The following is a 16,093-nucleotide window of genomic DNA, read 5'->3' as shown; positions in this document are numbered from 1 at the left end:
TGGCTGTAGGAGCCAAATAGCCTTTTTTGTTTATATTTAAAGAATAATCATTATAATTTCAAGACTTCCCATATTTTTTGTTATAGTTCTGATTTACTGATTTTGATTGACAGATGGCCACGGAATAGCCAATACAGTGGCAAAAACCAATTATTAATCAAAGCAGATTATTTGTGAAGTAGTCTCATTGTAAAATGTTAAAGCATTTTTATCACATATTCTTTGTTTCCAACTCAAGCATAACGCAGACTGGCATTGACGTGGCTTTAAAAACATGCTTTCCTGCTTTGAAGCAGTGGCAGTACGCAGCATTATTTGGTATTGGCTTTGAACCCCTGGGACATGCGACCTGGATGCTTTTGAAATATAAATATAATAATGAATATATTTGCCAAAAATTAAACATTATGCCCTGGTGGAATCAAAGAGTTCACAATGTCCCCTGTATTATTTGCCATTCCTTCAGTGGGTCATGTGACCTGGAAGCGACTGAAATTTTAGTGTAATCATTGAAATGAACTTTGCGGGGGATCCAGTTGTGCCCGTATCTCCAAGTCCTCCTGATCCTAAACACATTGTTTGAACGCTCTGGGCGCTGTGGTTAAAAAGCTATTAACATTTTTATTTAATATTAATAATTTTATTTTGAAAATGTGGGTTGGGGCGGCAATGAGAGAGGTGTTTGGGTGGGACCATTGTGGACCCAGGGCTGATGATGTCCCATGGTACTATAGGCAGTTCTGTTCTTGAGGGCGCTAAGAGATGAGGTCACAGTCGAGAGGCTACAACACCATCGGGCCTTGCACAGAACTGTGTTGGAGAATCCTGCAAGGGAGGTCAAGCTTGAGGTAGGCAGGAGAGGGGTGCAGTGGCATTTTTGACCACTAGAGGACTCTAACAGATCAGAGGATTTAAACTCTGGCTCTGTGCTCAATACCTTCAAATTTGACCCGTTTTCAAGTTAAGATATGTAATAAGTACCATCTAGTTTTTAGATTGGAACACGGCTTCATGATATCCTCAAAAACAGCTAAATGAATACAACAAAAAAGTGCTGCGTCTATGATGTTATGGATCAGATATGACCCAGCAGATATAATATGGCATGTAGCATTATTTCATAACCAATTTTCAGACAACATCGCACAGTCCCTAAATATGAGCAGTCCGAGCCACAGAACTGAAGAATTGTTGCGAACATATAAATATTATAAAAAATAAATCATGGATTTATGGATAAATAAAAGGTTTAGATTGATGTTGGAAGGTCCCACCTCCCCTAATTCCCCTAATATTAAAAGTGAGACGAAAGATCAAACAAAGCGTTGTGCTGTGGAATAGGCATTTTGAGCAATTTGGCGTGTAAAACTTTACCGCAACGTTCAACATTAGGCTACTGATACAGAATTACCGAGCATACACCTTGCCGAAATCGCACCATTTTATTGACAGTTTAAGGTTTCGTGAATTAAGCGTGTTATTGCGATTCAACTCAAATTCAAATTCAAATTCCCAATCCTCCCCAAACCCCTTAACTTTTAGCTTCTATGCTCTCCATCCCACGGCACATAGGCTACTTACTCCGTACTTTTATTCAATTTCATTTCTTCTTCTTTCTTTAGCCTCCGCGTTCAAAATGGCGATGAACTTGAAATACTTTCAGTTTCTCTTTTGCATCCCCCCCCCTTTTTTTTTCACTGGCTCAAGGAGGCTTTGCTACTTTTTATTGGCTGAATTATTTATTGTGTTTATTATTCAGAAGAGAACATTTTAACATACAGGTTACATGTATTTGGTATTCTTAACAACTCGAGAATTATAACCTTTTGATGTTGGGACTTAAAGTAGGGCAGATCGCAGATGGTTGTCACACGGGTTGGTTGTCACGCTGCTTATATCTCGCTCCCTAGAAGGCGCTGTACAAAGATTTTGGTCTCAAAATGTTCCGTTTTGGGGTTTACCCAAATGCTCATTTAATGAATAAGCCACACATCATTGGGTTTAATGTTTCTCATGTCAAAAAGTTAAATTCCAACTCATTGATGTTTTTCTTCTATATTTCTAAGATATTAATTCATCTTCAAACAATTATTTTCAAGTTAGTAATCAATATACCATATATTATTATATTTGCTATTTATGACCAACATATATATGTTGGTCATAAATACCATATAGCTTTTTAGATCAAAACAGCGAGATGAACACTGTTCTCGGCTCTGGCTCTGGCTCCGTCCAGCATGCGTTTGGCTGTCTGGACAGTCCTCTCAGTGAGGCCCTTGCTCTGTGGGTAGTGGGGGCTTGTGGTGGTGTGAGTGAAACCCCATGTCTCGGCCAAGTGGCAGAACTCGCCTGAACTGCAGCACGGTCCATTGTCACTGATGACGGACTCAGCCACCGCTGCCTTTAGTTTCATGCTGACACCTGATGAGGTGCAGCTATGTAGCCTCTCCACCTCAAAGAACCTGCTATAGTAGTTCACTATAACAATCAAGTCCTGCGAGTTCCATGTGAACAGGTCTGTGCCTATCACTTGCCACGGCCTCTCAGGTATGGCGTGTGATATCATGTGTGTGATGTCATGGGTTCTTTTGGGATTGTGCTGCGTCACTCTTGGCATATGCTGCAGGCTTCCACTGCCACCTCTGTTTGTTCTCCCACGCCAGGCCAGAACAGGAGGTCCCTTGCTCAGGTTTTGCTCTTTTCCTCGCCCATGTGACCGGCCTGTATGCGCTCTATCATGATCTCCCAGAGCTTGTGGAGGACGATGATCCTCTCGCCTTTGAACAAGACGCCGTCAATTTCAGAGATTTCATCTCTGTGGTTCCAGTATTCTTGCATGCTGGGCGGGCACGTTTTCTATGTGTGGGGCCAGCTGGCTAGTGTGGCCTTTCTCAGTGCGGGGAGCTGTGGATCTGGTGTTGTTGCTTGTTTGATTTCTGTCAGTCTCTGACAGGTGAGTGATACTGCTGAGGACCATATGCACCTGGGCCTCCATACCTTCATGCAGAGCCCTGTCCTGGTATTCGATTGTGTCAGCCACCAGTATCTCTTTTCCGGGGCGGTGGAGGATGTGGATGTTATATTTCTGCAGTTGTAAGATCATCCGCTGCAGCCGTGGTGGTGCTGCTGCCAGTGTTTTTTTAAGTATTGCCTCCAGTGGCTTGTGGTCTGATTCTACAATCACTCCCCTGCCATGCATGTACTCGTGGAACCGTTTACAACCGAAGAGGACTGCATAGAGCTCCTTCTCTATCTGTGCGTAATTCACTTCTGTGCTGTCAAGTGATTTAGATGCATAGGTAACCACTTTGCCATCTTGGAGCATGACTGTCCCAAGGCCACTTTTGGAAGCATGAACTTGGAACTTTCTGGGGGTCAGAGTATGAGAGTACTGGCTCTGGGTGCTGTATTATCACTCTTTCTGGGGGTCAGAGTATGAGAGTACTGGGCTTTAGGTTTCTCGATTACGACGAGCGCATTCACCCATTCTGTGGGTTCTGTGACCTTGCAGATTATGTTGTTTTTCTCCATGCTGTTGAGCTCTTCTTTAAGTCTGCTTCGTAGGGTGAAGGGGATTCTGTGTGGTGCTGCGTCTGGGGCGATACGAAAAGTGCCTGTGCCTGGGTCTCATTTTCCTCATTCACAGCCATCACTATTTTGACGAGGTTCAGGTCACGACATGTTTTCATTGCTAGGACTGGCGGGGCATTGGTGTGGATAATGTAGAAGCTGAGCTGTCCTTGTATCCACATTTTAACTGGCATGTGCCTCCGACGCTTAGAGCTCCTTCTCCATTTCCGTTGAGCCTGTACGCTGCTGGTTTCAGTGCAATGTTTTTGAACAGTTTGTTGGAATGGTATTGGCCTGTGCCCCAGTGTCCAATTTGAACTTGACTTTTTGTGGAGCTGAGCCAATCCCTACCTCTACGTAAGCCTGCTCATTGCTTTTCCTGTTGTTCTCTACTGTGATGCTGTCTGCTCTTCCTCTGTGTGCTCCTCTTCTGTGTTCTCTCCCACAGTGTGCACTGTGGTGTGGTAAGGTTTTATTTGCATGCTTTTGCTAAATTATTAAACTTACTGGATTTAATGCATTGTTTTCCTTGGTGACTTGGGCACTGTGTTGCCCTCCACAGTGGCTACATGCCCTGGCTGCTGTGACACGGTCCGTTTGTGTTGCAGCTTTTGGTGCTGCTTCTCTTCTGTATGTTTTTCTGCCTACTGCAGAATTTAGCCCTACTGCATGCACCGTGTCCTGGCTGCTGTTGTCTTTGCCCTGGCTCATAGACTTTAGCCCTACTGCATGCACAGTGTCCTGGCTGCTGTTGTCTTTTCCCTGGCTCATAGACTTTAGCCCTACTGCATGCACAGTGTCTGAGTGCATGACTGAGTAGTTTTTCACACACGTGGGGTGAGTTTGTGGCAAACACAATTCGGTCTCGGACCATTTCCTGGCTATTTGGGTATCCACAGACTTTTAGCAACAGCTTTAGATCAGTCACAAACTGCTTGAATGATTCGCTCTCTCCCTGCATTTTCTCATGGAATTTATATCTAACATAGATGAGGTCAGCCTTGGGTGTGATGCAGCACAGGAGTCCGCAGTAATAAATAACAGCAAGATGTTCAATGTTTTTATAATTCAGGTTTAATCACATACAGATTTTACAGGAACAGGTTCAAACAAAGCAATTATGACACGGTAAATAAGGAAACTCAATACATTACTGTTCACAGTAATGAAAGGAAATAAGTACACTGCAGTGATCATTCTGCATTCTCCCTTTCAGCTGCATTCACCCACACAACATTGTACACTGGAACTCTTGTGAAAATGAATCAAATCAACTGGAAAAACTAGTAAAATGCAGTGAACTTTTACACAAAGATGCAGGTGCAGGAGAATTATTACCTCAAAAGCCTTTTACCATCTTTCACCAGAATGCTATACTTAATGCTTAATGCTATACTCATGTTTTAATCATCTAATGTATATAAACACACCATGACTATATACAATATGATTTTATTAAAATATACAAAAATAAATGTGTGTGTGTATGTATGTATGTGTGTGTGTGTGTGTGTGTGTGTGTGTGTGTGTATGTGTGGGGTAGAAGGGTGTGTGTGTGTGTGTGTGTGTGGGGGGTAGAGGGGTGTCTGTGTGTGTGTGTGTGTGTGGGGTGGAGGGGTGTGTGTGTGTGTGTGTGTGTGTGTGGGGCGGAGGGGTGTGTGTGTGTGTGTGTGTGTGGGGGGGGGGGTGTGAGTGTGTGGGGGGGGTATGTGTGTGTGTGTGTGTGTGTGCATGAGTGTGTGTGTGCGTGTATGTGTGTGTGTGGGGCGGAGGGGTGTGTGTGTGTGTGTGTGTCTCTACTCCAGTTGGCAGAGGGACACTGAGCAGCTCTCCCCCACTCCAATCCCAGCACAGAGGGGTGTGTGTTGAGTGAAGTGTGTGTGGAATGTGTGCAGGAGGGTCAGTGTGTCAGAGTCAGAGACGCTGTAGAAGGACAGAGTGCCAGCCGGACAGTCCACACACACTCCTACCCTGTACACACACACTCCTGCACCAGCACCATCATCACACACTCCTGCTCTGTGGTAGGGGGAGGGGGGGGCAGGTAGGTCTGTGGGATTACTATTGTGACGGACAGTGTAACTGTGTTCATCGCACCTCAGAATCCAGGAGTTTTTATTCCATCCAAACGCACAGTCAGCACCCCCTCCTTCCCTGCTGATTCCTTTATATGTCACTGCTATATCAACCCATCCCCTCTCAGACACACTGTACTCAGCCTCCCAGTAACAGCGCTCACACACACTCTCTCTGCACAGAACCTGGAACACAGACTCAAATCTCTCTGGATGATCAGGATATGGCTCCTCTTTCCCCCGTGTGCGTGTCACCTTCCTGTTCCCCTCAGACAGAGACAGCCTTCTGTTCGCTGTGTTTGGATCCAGTGTGAGCCGACAGCCGTCTGCACACCAGAGACTAGATTAATGACATTAATTACTATTCATTTTCACCTCATTATGTGAGTGAGAGATTTTTTGATGAAGTCTCTCACTCACACACACACACAGTACAGTGTGTATCTATGGAAAGTGTTCTGCATCGATAAAGACTCACATTTCCTGGGTCCTGGTTTGATCCTGTTCTCTCCTCCATGTTCCACACTGTAAGAAACACAGAACAGAGTGAGTGTGTGTGTGTGTGTACTTACAGCATTGTGAGTGTGTGTGTGTGTGTGTGTGTACTTACAGCAGTGTGAGTGTGTGCGTACAGCAGTGTGTGTGTGAGTGTGTGTGTGTGTGTGTGTACTTACAACAGTGTGAGTGTGTGTGTGTGTGTACTTTCAGCAGTGTGAGCGTGTGTGCGTGTGTGTGTGTGTGTACTTACAGCAGTGTGAGTGTGTCCAGTTTAGCAGCAGACAGCGCTCTCACTCCTGAGTCTCCTGGGTGATTGTATCTCAGGTCCAGCTCTCTCAGGTGTGAGGGGTTTGAACACAGAGCTGAAGCCAGAGAATCACAGCCTCTCTGTGTGACTCTACAGCCTGACAGCCTGCAGAGAGAAGAACACACACACCTTACAGCACATTCACATAAACTAACAGAGCTGTCTGTGTCACACACCTTACAGCACATTCACATAAACTAACAGAGCTGTGTGTGTCACACACCTTACAGCACATTCACATAAACTAACAGAGCTGTGTGTGTCACACACCTTACAGCACATTCACATAAACTAACAGAGCTGTGTGTGTCACACACCTTTCAAAACATTGACAGTGTTCCCCAAAATGTAAGTAGTTGGCCAAAAATATATATATTTATTTTTCTGATGCAATTTGGAGGCTTCTGGTGCAAGTTTACATTCAAATATGCCGACATCACATACAATTTAATCTTGTACTGTCATTAAACAGAAATTTATTCAGAAAATATGGTTATGATAACTCTTTACTTGAATAAACAAATTATTTTACAAAGTGTGACATAAAAGATAGATGCTTCACTTTAATGATATTGAACAATAACTCTCATATGACTACATACAAATTAAACGATTAGGTTTATATATTCAGTAATCCATGTCAGACTCTGACTCTTCCCAGTCCGCGTGAAGAGACACACACACACACACACGCACACACACACACACACACAAATGCACATACCCCGTACACACACACACACACACACAAATGCACATACACGTACCTCATATACACACACACACACACAAATGCACATACCCCGTACACACACACACACAAATGCACATGCACTCACTCTCTCTCACACACACACACAAACAGACACACACACAAACACAAAATCACCTACACACATATGCACGTCAACTAACATACAGACCCCCCTACAAATATACACACTAACATACACACATACCCCTACACACATACACATACACACACACACACACACACACACTCACCCATCCCGCCACCACACATACAAACCCCCCACACACACATACACAAACCCCCTACAGACACACATACATACAGTGCATCCGGAAAGTATTCGCTTCACTTTTTCCACATTTTGCATTTTGCAGTAGGCAAGAGCACCGATTGGGACACAGCCGAGGAATGTCCAAATGCCAGCCCGACGTGCTCATCCTGCCAGCTGAGTGAATGGCTCTCGCTTGTCCCGACTGCGGAGCTTCTCGACTCTAGCTCCCCAGTGGTGAAACGACCTCCCCATTGCTATAAGAACTGCTCACTCACTGCCCATTTTCTACCACAGTCTGAAGACTCACCTCTTCACACTGTACCTTGACTCCTCTGCGGGAGTATGCTAATCTATTGTCACTTATCTTCACCAGTCTCAGACTTTAGCCCCGTGTTGTATTATCTACTTTAATCTAGGACTTTCACATGTGTATTTGTCTCAGTACTGTAGTTCCTGACCTTATTACTTACAGATCTGGCCTATCTACCTTGCGTATTAGACTTATGTTCATTGCTTTATAACCCATCCTATGCAAATTGTACCTTATCGGACCTGTTCTGTTGTTGGTTCTATGACCTTGATTTGACCTTGAAGTGTCTGCTGAATAAAATGTAATGTCATATTTGCGCAGAAATCACAGAATACGTCACTTCCGTGACAAACACACAGCCATAATTATTAATATAGAACAGCATTATTTTACTATATTATTTTATATTATAGCCCACTATATGCTGTAAAATAGAATTCTCTTTTCCTTCTTGTGTTTATAGTCGGAAAAGAAAATGGAAAGGAATTCTGTGCACCTCCCCATCATAGAACAAATGTGATCATTGCATTACCCATCTCAGAGGTACTGTGGATAGCTTCTTGATAAAAAATTCTGTGAGACCTCCTCCCCTGCCTGTAGCTTTAACTTATATTGATGCCAATTGCACATGATAGTAGTTCGTCACTACAACTGTTTTTTAAAAAGCTGAAATGCTACTACTTTGAAAACGCCCCTGCATTTTGCTTTTATTGCCCCTTTAAAACATTTTACATTTCCAACCCCGATTGAAGGGTTTGTGTTTGTACTCACCCCAGTCTCTGCAGTTTACAGTGTGGGTCCTCCAGTCCAGCAGAGAGTGCTCTCACTCCTGAATCCTGCAGCTCATTGTCTCTCAGCTCCAGATCACTCAGCTCTGAGTGAGGAGAACGCAAGACTGAGGCCAGAACATCACAGCAGCCCTCTGTGAGATTACACCAACCCAGCCTGTGGAGAAACCACATACACATGGACACACACACAAACATTAAAATTCACTGGTAATTGTAATAATGTTCACCTGGGCAGTTGATATATATGTAATTTCCTATTTGCCTATGCATCCCTGTGCTACATACAAGGGAGAGGGTTGTGAAAATTACATTCATAAATTATTCTTAAATTATTTCATAAATTAATCCACCAAATTCTAAGGTAATTATTTAGCTTCATTAACCAACAAAAGATAAAGGGTTGGAACTAACTGCAATGATTTAATTACCAAACATTTTCTCTTTGATGATCACATATGAGACAGAATCTGATTTGCAAACATGAATTTAATCTGCAAACACAAGAAACAGTGTTCATATTATCACTGTGGGGATCCCCCGTGATATGTTCTTCGGTCAGCAAACATATATACATTTTTTAAAAGTTCAACATTCATCATAACACATAAATGGATAAAAATAACTGTTCATGGAAAGTAATTTTTCTCCTAGTCTTGTAACCATTTATTTAAGAGATAGGTCTGGTCCATTGTCTCCATTGGTCAGTTTGCGTTCAAGCCGTGCCAATATCCACAAATCTTTTAATTTTACTCTGCGTTTAGATCACCGTTATCTACTTTGTAACCTAAATTAACTTCATGTTATCATCACACCGCTAGTAGCCTCCCAAAGTAAAACAAAAAGAGTTATTTTGTCCTTTGACCTTCTCAACGATTGTCGACAAGACCACCAAAGCCTGCTGAAGCAAATGACTCATAATGACGCTATTAATTATTTAAATAACTGCACGTTATCTGAATGTGTCCAGATAAACGTTTCCACAAATGACTTGTCAGTGTCATCAGGTGTAACGTAAAGTAGCAAGCTAGCTAACGTGAGTGCAGTGGGGATACATTATTGAAATAGCGTTAGCAATACCGTCGCTTATCAACCAATACACTACTGTTCAGGAAGAATACATTCACCATAAAACATAGTTCCATTAAAAATACATTCATATAAAGTTTGTCTTGTCTTTCTTTTGTGAACACTTTCAAAGATAAATGTAATACTTGTATAAAAGTGTTATGGAACTCAAACCTGTGGTATATTGTGGATATTGACACAGCTAGGGGGTGTAAATTGCCTCATCAACTTACCAAGTAATTTAAATATGATGACTTAGTATTCTGGCCATTCATTTTGAAATATTCACTTCGCTAAATGAAAAACAACATTAAATTCAAAATTACATTCCTCCCCATTCTCACATTCCTTACAGGTTAGAGCACAGGTATACTGGAGATGGCATGAAGAATTTGTGATAATCCCAGGTCAGAATATAGTAATGTTTGGTGTTATTCTGATTGGTTCAGTGCGACTGGTGTACTGGTCTAGTTTTTGTAACAGTCTACCTTTGATATCATAACCATCCAGGAGCCAAGGGGAAACTGGGCAAAAGCTGTCTCTGTATAAGTCATTTGTTTTAGCCCCCTGACCACTGCCAGGTGGGGGTTGGCGGTAAATTACAGATGGGTGACTCACTTTTAGGGTCCAGAACTAAGGCCTGGATTTCGGAGATAAGGAGAAGAAACCAAGCTATCTGGGGTTTTGTCTCCTTTCCTTTCATTCGCCCAAATCAGGTTTATCCAAAAGCTATATTGCCATGAGAGGTACAAAAACATATTTACAGCATAATGCAGTTATCATGAAAACTCCCAACTACATTCATAGATATAATATCTTGCAACCTTCCCCCCCCCCCCCCCCCGACCATCCGACATCTGATCCGCTCCTTACAGAGCACACCTCAACCCATAAGGGTTGCCTTGTGTGGGCAACCCGAGAGCTGGGGCTTCTGGTACGTGCACTTTGTTGTACGTCGCTCTGGATAAGAGCGTCTGCTAAATGCCACTTAATGCAATGTAAAAGGGAATGCTGTTTGGACTACCTTTGGGGAGTTTCAGGCCATTGGCGCCGAAGGAGATAAGGGAAAGATGGACTGTGGCTGTGTGGGGGTGTTCTGGCTGTGTTTTAGTTGAGAGGTCACAGGACCACCAGGGCACCACCTTTGGGAAAGGCTCTGGACACTCTCACAGTGCCCTCATTTGGGCACTGCTGTCATCACACCGGTGACTGCTCTCCTAGATTAAATATTCAAAACGGCTATTGAGATAGTAAATAGACCCGGTAAAACCTTGAAAACATTGTCCACGTGATCCTTGTATTATTGCATTATGTCTTGTATGTAATGGTAACAGGAATTGCATGTAAAATGGATAATCAGGAGGGAAGTTTCATGATAAATGCAACATAATAAAGCATAAGGGTAATTTGTTTGGTATGGATGTGATCCAGTAAAATCAAGGAATTGGATGAGATACATTTCATAGCAAATGGAGTTTAATAAACTATAAAAATAGTTTCAGTAACCACCAAAGGGTGGGGGTCTGCTGATTTATGGCACTGCCGCCTGGTTTCAAACGTATGATTTGGCATAAAAGCAAGGGAGACAGACCAATCTGGGAAGATTGTATTCGACTTTCCACACAACATGTCTTGTGTATAGTGTACGCATATGGAAGTATCAGGAAGATCGCATTTGACTTCCCACACAGCACATTCTATGTATGTGTAGCAGAGGAAGATCGTATTCGACTTCCCACACAGCATATTGTACGTATATGTAAGTATCAGGAAGATCGTAATCTGCTTCCCACACTCTGCATGTTCTACTCTTTCTTAATTTGTGTATCTGTAATTGACTATTGGAATTCTAAAGCTAATAACCTACCTGTCTGCGAATAAACAATTTTGTTTGTAACTGGCGTGATCTCCATGACTCTAATTCATCTTGTACCTTTTTCAGCCTAAATTACAACTGAATACTCAGGGGGAAATGGCGACTAAAGGCCGACTGATCAGCGGCTTGGTACATTCGTGGTAGTCCTAAACTGAGAGGCCGTCAAGTTCGGCTCATTAAAGGATTGGTGGTGCATGGCTCTTGTAATTTGGTGCGAAGGGAACCCCCTGGGCGTTACGACGCTGGTTCCTGTCAAGTTAACTCTTAAGGAGCCCAGTTAATGCTACGCCGACCTGGGCTCGCAACTATCATGGCAGTGTTTTGCATGTATTGTGTTGGCTAGACCCTCAGCCTCTGAGTTCTCCGCCGAACTGAGATTTCAGCAATAATGCTAATCCCAGGAGCATATATTGAGTAATGGTGGCGCAGGTACGAGTCGAGTGTAATCACTCCCGAGGTTCGCGTATGTTTCAAACCCAAATTTCTAAATTATATCTTGAATGGAGTAGAAGGTAGATGTATTGATCCTACTGTGGAGATTCTTGGTCAGCCCAGACCAGTAAAGAGCGGAAGGCAGAGTGGTACTACTGTCTTTGTAACGTGGTTTATTCATTAGCTGATCTAGACTCTCCGCATAGCGGTCATTACTATTTAACCCTACTAATATTCTTCCAGCAACACCAGAAGGACAAGCACGCAAACCCCTTCGGCCCTCGCTAAATTCTGTCATTGGCTTAGCGTGGCGTTTTACAACGACATTGTTTAAAATGTGGCGGAAGAGTTGGTCGGTTACCGCGGCTATGATAGCTGGTTTACTGTAAGCTTTGTTCATTTTATAAAAATACAATTGTACACCGCTTATAGCCATCACTCCTCAAAAAACGTTCGCCGCAAATTGTTCCCCTCCACTGTTGTGACTGTTGTTGGCTTTCACCCAATTGTGAAAGCTAGCCAAACGAACATAGCTTAATGTTCAATTACCTCATGAAGTCTACCACTGTCACATACAATTTATATATGCACCGGTAAATACAATAAAATACCAGTCAACAAAAGAATGTCCAAGTTCCTAACCAGTAATGATATTATTGCTCAGACCTGCTGCAAAACTACACCCGCTAACAGCTGAAACAGAGCCAGAGGCGCTTAACTGCGTTGAATTTCATTTGCCAGGTTTCCACCCACTTCTGGATTCCGTTTAAATCCTTGTGAATTATTTTGGTAGATTCCAAACTGTTCGCAAACCCTCCCAGTTTGGTATCATCTCCAAATTTAATCCACTCTGAAATGCACTCTGAATGTCTCCCCCAGAATTATGGGAATGGTAGTTTTGTTCTATGGTTGACCCAAATGAATAACAACACAATTCATGATTAACACAGATCACTATTGTAGGCAGTGATATAAGGAAGCATATGCGCGCCAAAATGAAAATGCTAAATCGAGAATTACATTCCGTTTTGATTCCATGTACTTTAACACCATATCATAATTAAAATTAAAATGCAAAAGCCATTTTCAGTTTCATTATGGCACGGATATACTTAATATACCAAACAGCGACACATATGTTCAGTAAGGAAGCATTGAACACATTCATCAGAAACACCTGTAAAGCCATTTGTTCCAAATGGTGCCCTGAAATCGGGGACTAAGCATAAAAAGGGCTGTAATTCTGACACAGATATTACATTACATTAATGGCATTTGGCAGACGCTCTTATCCAGAGCGACGTACAACATACCCTGGATGCACACAACATGGATGCAAATACCCTCAATTTAAACACAATGCCATCTTTCATTACACATGCACTGGAGTGTACTTGTACTTGTACCACTGTCCAAATACTAACGGACTGCACTGTATACAGGTCAGGGCGGGTCTAGTCACCTGTGGTACCTTCTCTTAAGCACTGTATCACAGGCAAATAGGGAAAAATTCCTTAACTTTTGTATCTTGACACTTTTTGAACATATGCAAATTATCTCATGAAGAAATTCACACTTATTTCTCGATGTGGATGAAGTCAATTCAGTGAAATTTTCCATTTCAATGTGATGAATGACTCAATAGCTCAGGAATTAACAAGGGTTTTTCAAATTTTAGTTTTATTGAATATTTATAGAACAGAAAAAACCAGATGTATATGCTGGAAAATGCCCATTTTCCCCTGGTTTATGCCCACACCTTCTCATATCCTGGAGCTCCAACTGCATCACACCGCCCCTCATACTGCTCACTATACTTTCCCCTCATTTGAACTTCCTACTTTTCCAGCTAGTTTTTGGATTTAACTAAAACCGTTTCAGCCCATTTCAATTTCTCCAATTTACAAAATTTCTGTCTTATCCATCCTACCTTTAGACCTTGCTGGCCAACAGAGGATAGGCTCCCCCTCAAAAGCCGGGTTTCTCCTGAGCCTCTGTTAGAGGGTTTTAGTCCCCAATGGGGAGTTTTTACCTCATGTGCTTGCTATTTGGGGTCTAGCCCTAGTTTTTGCCCTTTTGTTACTTTTTGCCCTTTGGTTACAAGATACATCTTTTGCTTTTTTCCTTTTGGTTTTCTGTCACAAACTTCCCACAGCATTGCAAGCTAACAGCTTGAGGGGCCCCTGTGCTGACTGAGAGGAGCATTCTCCTTCACATACTGGACATTATTCGTTAAAGAAAATGACCCTCTTGTTAGAAACGTATTAACACCCATATGTTACAGTTTCTGAACTAACATCCAAGGCTTCCCCTGGTTTAAATTTTTGTCCTTAATGCTGTTGGTACACACAGCCACAGACCCACATTATGTTCAAATGGCCTCGAGCTGACTGGATGAAGGGCTTCTTCCGGTAGCCGAATGTCGCTCACATAGTCCCCATGTCAGCCAGAGTCCATCTTACCAACAGTGTGTTGGTGTATGATAGTTCTGGGGGTTTGCTGGTGCCCCCTCCTGGTCTTATCCATGCTTGTATGGATGGCTGGGAGGGCTTCCAGAACAGAGACATACCGCCAAACATAACGGTATTGTGTCTAAGATTGATAATGAAGATTCTAACTTTGACACCAGTGGACCTGACTGAACAAGTATTTTATCTACCTGGTTACTGTAATCACTTCAAATTGATTGTTGTGGTGCAAATGTTTTGTAATGTAGTGTAATGTCGTCCCTGTTCAGGGACAGCAGATGAAAATGAGCTACAGAGCAAATTCTGGCTCATCAGATGGGCATGGTCCCTGTTAAATGAAATAAGAAAGTAAGTAAAGTAAGGTTGCGGACCGTTGTAGCCCTGTTCCTCCCCCGGTTCATGACCAAACCTCAACACATCCAGCTCAAGTTGCATCACCCTACCTCTCTAAACCAGCTCACTGTACTTTCCCTCATTTTACACTTTCTACTTCCAGCTAGTTTATAACCTCTACTGTGACCTGCTCAGCCCATTTGACTGGCTGTGATAGATTTCGTATCACATTTCTGTTATATCCATTCTACCCTTACTTTACACCTTGCCAGCCAGCGGAGGATGGGCTCCCCCTCTATAGCCAGGTTCCTCTCGAGATTTCCCATTGGGGAGTTTTTTCTCACCACTTTTTGACAGTGAAAAGCATCTTAGCAGCTTCTATTAAAAGCGCTAAACAAAAAAAAAGAAAAATGTAACCTGTGTGATGGCTTGGCCATGGATGACAACTGGCCTGTGCTCACCCACTGATGTAGGGTCAAATACCATCTCCTCTGTCTACTTCACATTTCAAATCAGATGGTTTGAGGCACACCATTGCACAAACCTGTCTATTGCAGAATGCTACAAGGCTACTGCCCCGGGGCATTTGGCACAGCTCCCAGGCTGGCTGCTGGTGCTCATCTGTATTTAGTGTGAATAAAACCGGGGAGTGAACACAACCCTGAGGGCCCCTGTTTTGACTGATCTTAGCTCTGAGAGCAGCATTCTCCTTCACATACTGGACATTATTAGTCAGGGCACCATGCTGTTGTTACCTCCCCTGTTGTTATGTCCCTAAAAGAGCCCTTGCAGTTATCTGGCCCTTTGGCTTTCTTATCAGGGTCAATTACCAACCGCCAAAGGCAGCATCTCCTTACAGTCAGCACAAAAGTCCTGTTCTGTAGGTGGGAATTAACTGTTTTGTGAGGAGTACAGCTCCCCTTCATCATAAAGTGGGGTAAAATTAAGGATTTGATAACAGTTCAAAGCGGGTAGTGAATAGTGGAGATGGATGAAGACGAATGTGTGACAGACCTGAAACATTTTACTATGCAGGTGGTCAGTCTTTTACCACATCAATCAGACATCCAGCATCCAGTCATCACCTGTGCCCTGATACTAAAGACTCCACTGAAACCATACATTCTGGTCAGGAAACACAAGCCTGCCAACCCTAAGACTCATCAGGTTTTATTCTGCTTTTCTTCGCTGTGATAGAGGAGTAAGAAGAGAGGGATGAGACTAATGTGGACAAAGAAAGAATGCCGATGGACAGAGTAGTAAACTAAGAGAGAAAATGCTTTTCATCATTTCAATGCATAGAGCCATAATCACTAATTACAGTGCATACACGGAAAGTA

General features: G+C 42.8%; 1 protein-coding gene across 7 annotated transcripts in view; it reads right to left on the bottom strand.

Moving 5' to 3' along the window:
* The window catches only part of LOC133118792 (NACHT, LRR and PYD domains-containing protein 12-like), a 202,856-nt gene that overhangs the window by 16,628 nt on the left and 170,135 nt on the right, over positions 1–16,093 (bottom strand). For 6 of the 7 annotated variants that reach the window (XM_061229033.1, XM_061229037.1, XM_061229034.1 and 3 more), the window contains 4 exons: positions 8,560–8,733; positions 6,397–6,558; positions 6,127–6,173; positions 5,234–5,974 (listed from right to left, as the gene is read on the bottom strand). The exons of the other annotated variant lie outside the window; for it this stretch is intronic. In XM_061229033.1, the coding sequence (XP_061085017.1) occupies positions 5,370–5,974; positions 6,127–6,173; positions 6,397–6,558; positions 8,560–8,733 (988 nt within the window). In that variant the 3' untranslated portion in view covers positions 5,234–5,369. Of the gene's footprint in view, positions 1–5,233; positions 5,975–6,126; positions 6,174–6,396; positions 6,559–8,559; positions 8,734–16,093 lie in introns of those variants that run through there. 7 annotated transcript variants of the gene reach the window in all.

The sequence above is a fragment of the Conger conger genome, chromosome 19 (genome assembly GCF_963514075.1).
Source record: "Conger conger chromosome 19, fConCon1.1, whole genome shotgun sequence".
Lineage (NCBI taxonomy): Eukaryota > Metazoa > Chordata > Actinopteri > Anguilliformes > Congridae > Conger > Conger conger.
Note: the sequence above shows the minus strand (reverse complement) of the source record. Positions and strands in the feature narration are given on the sequence as shown.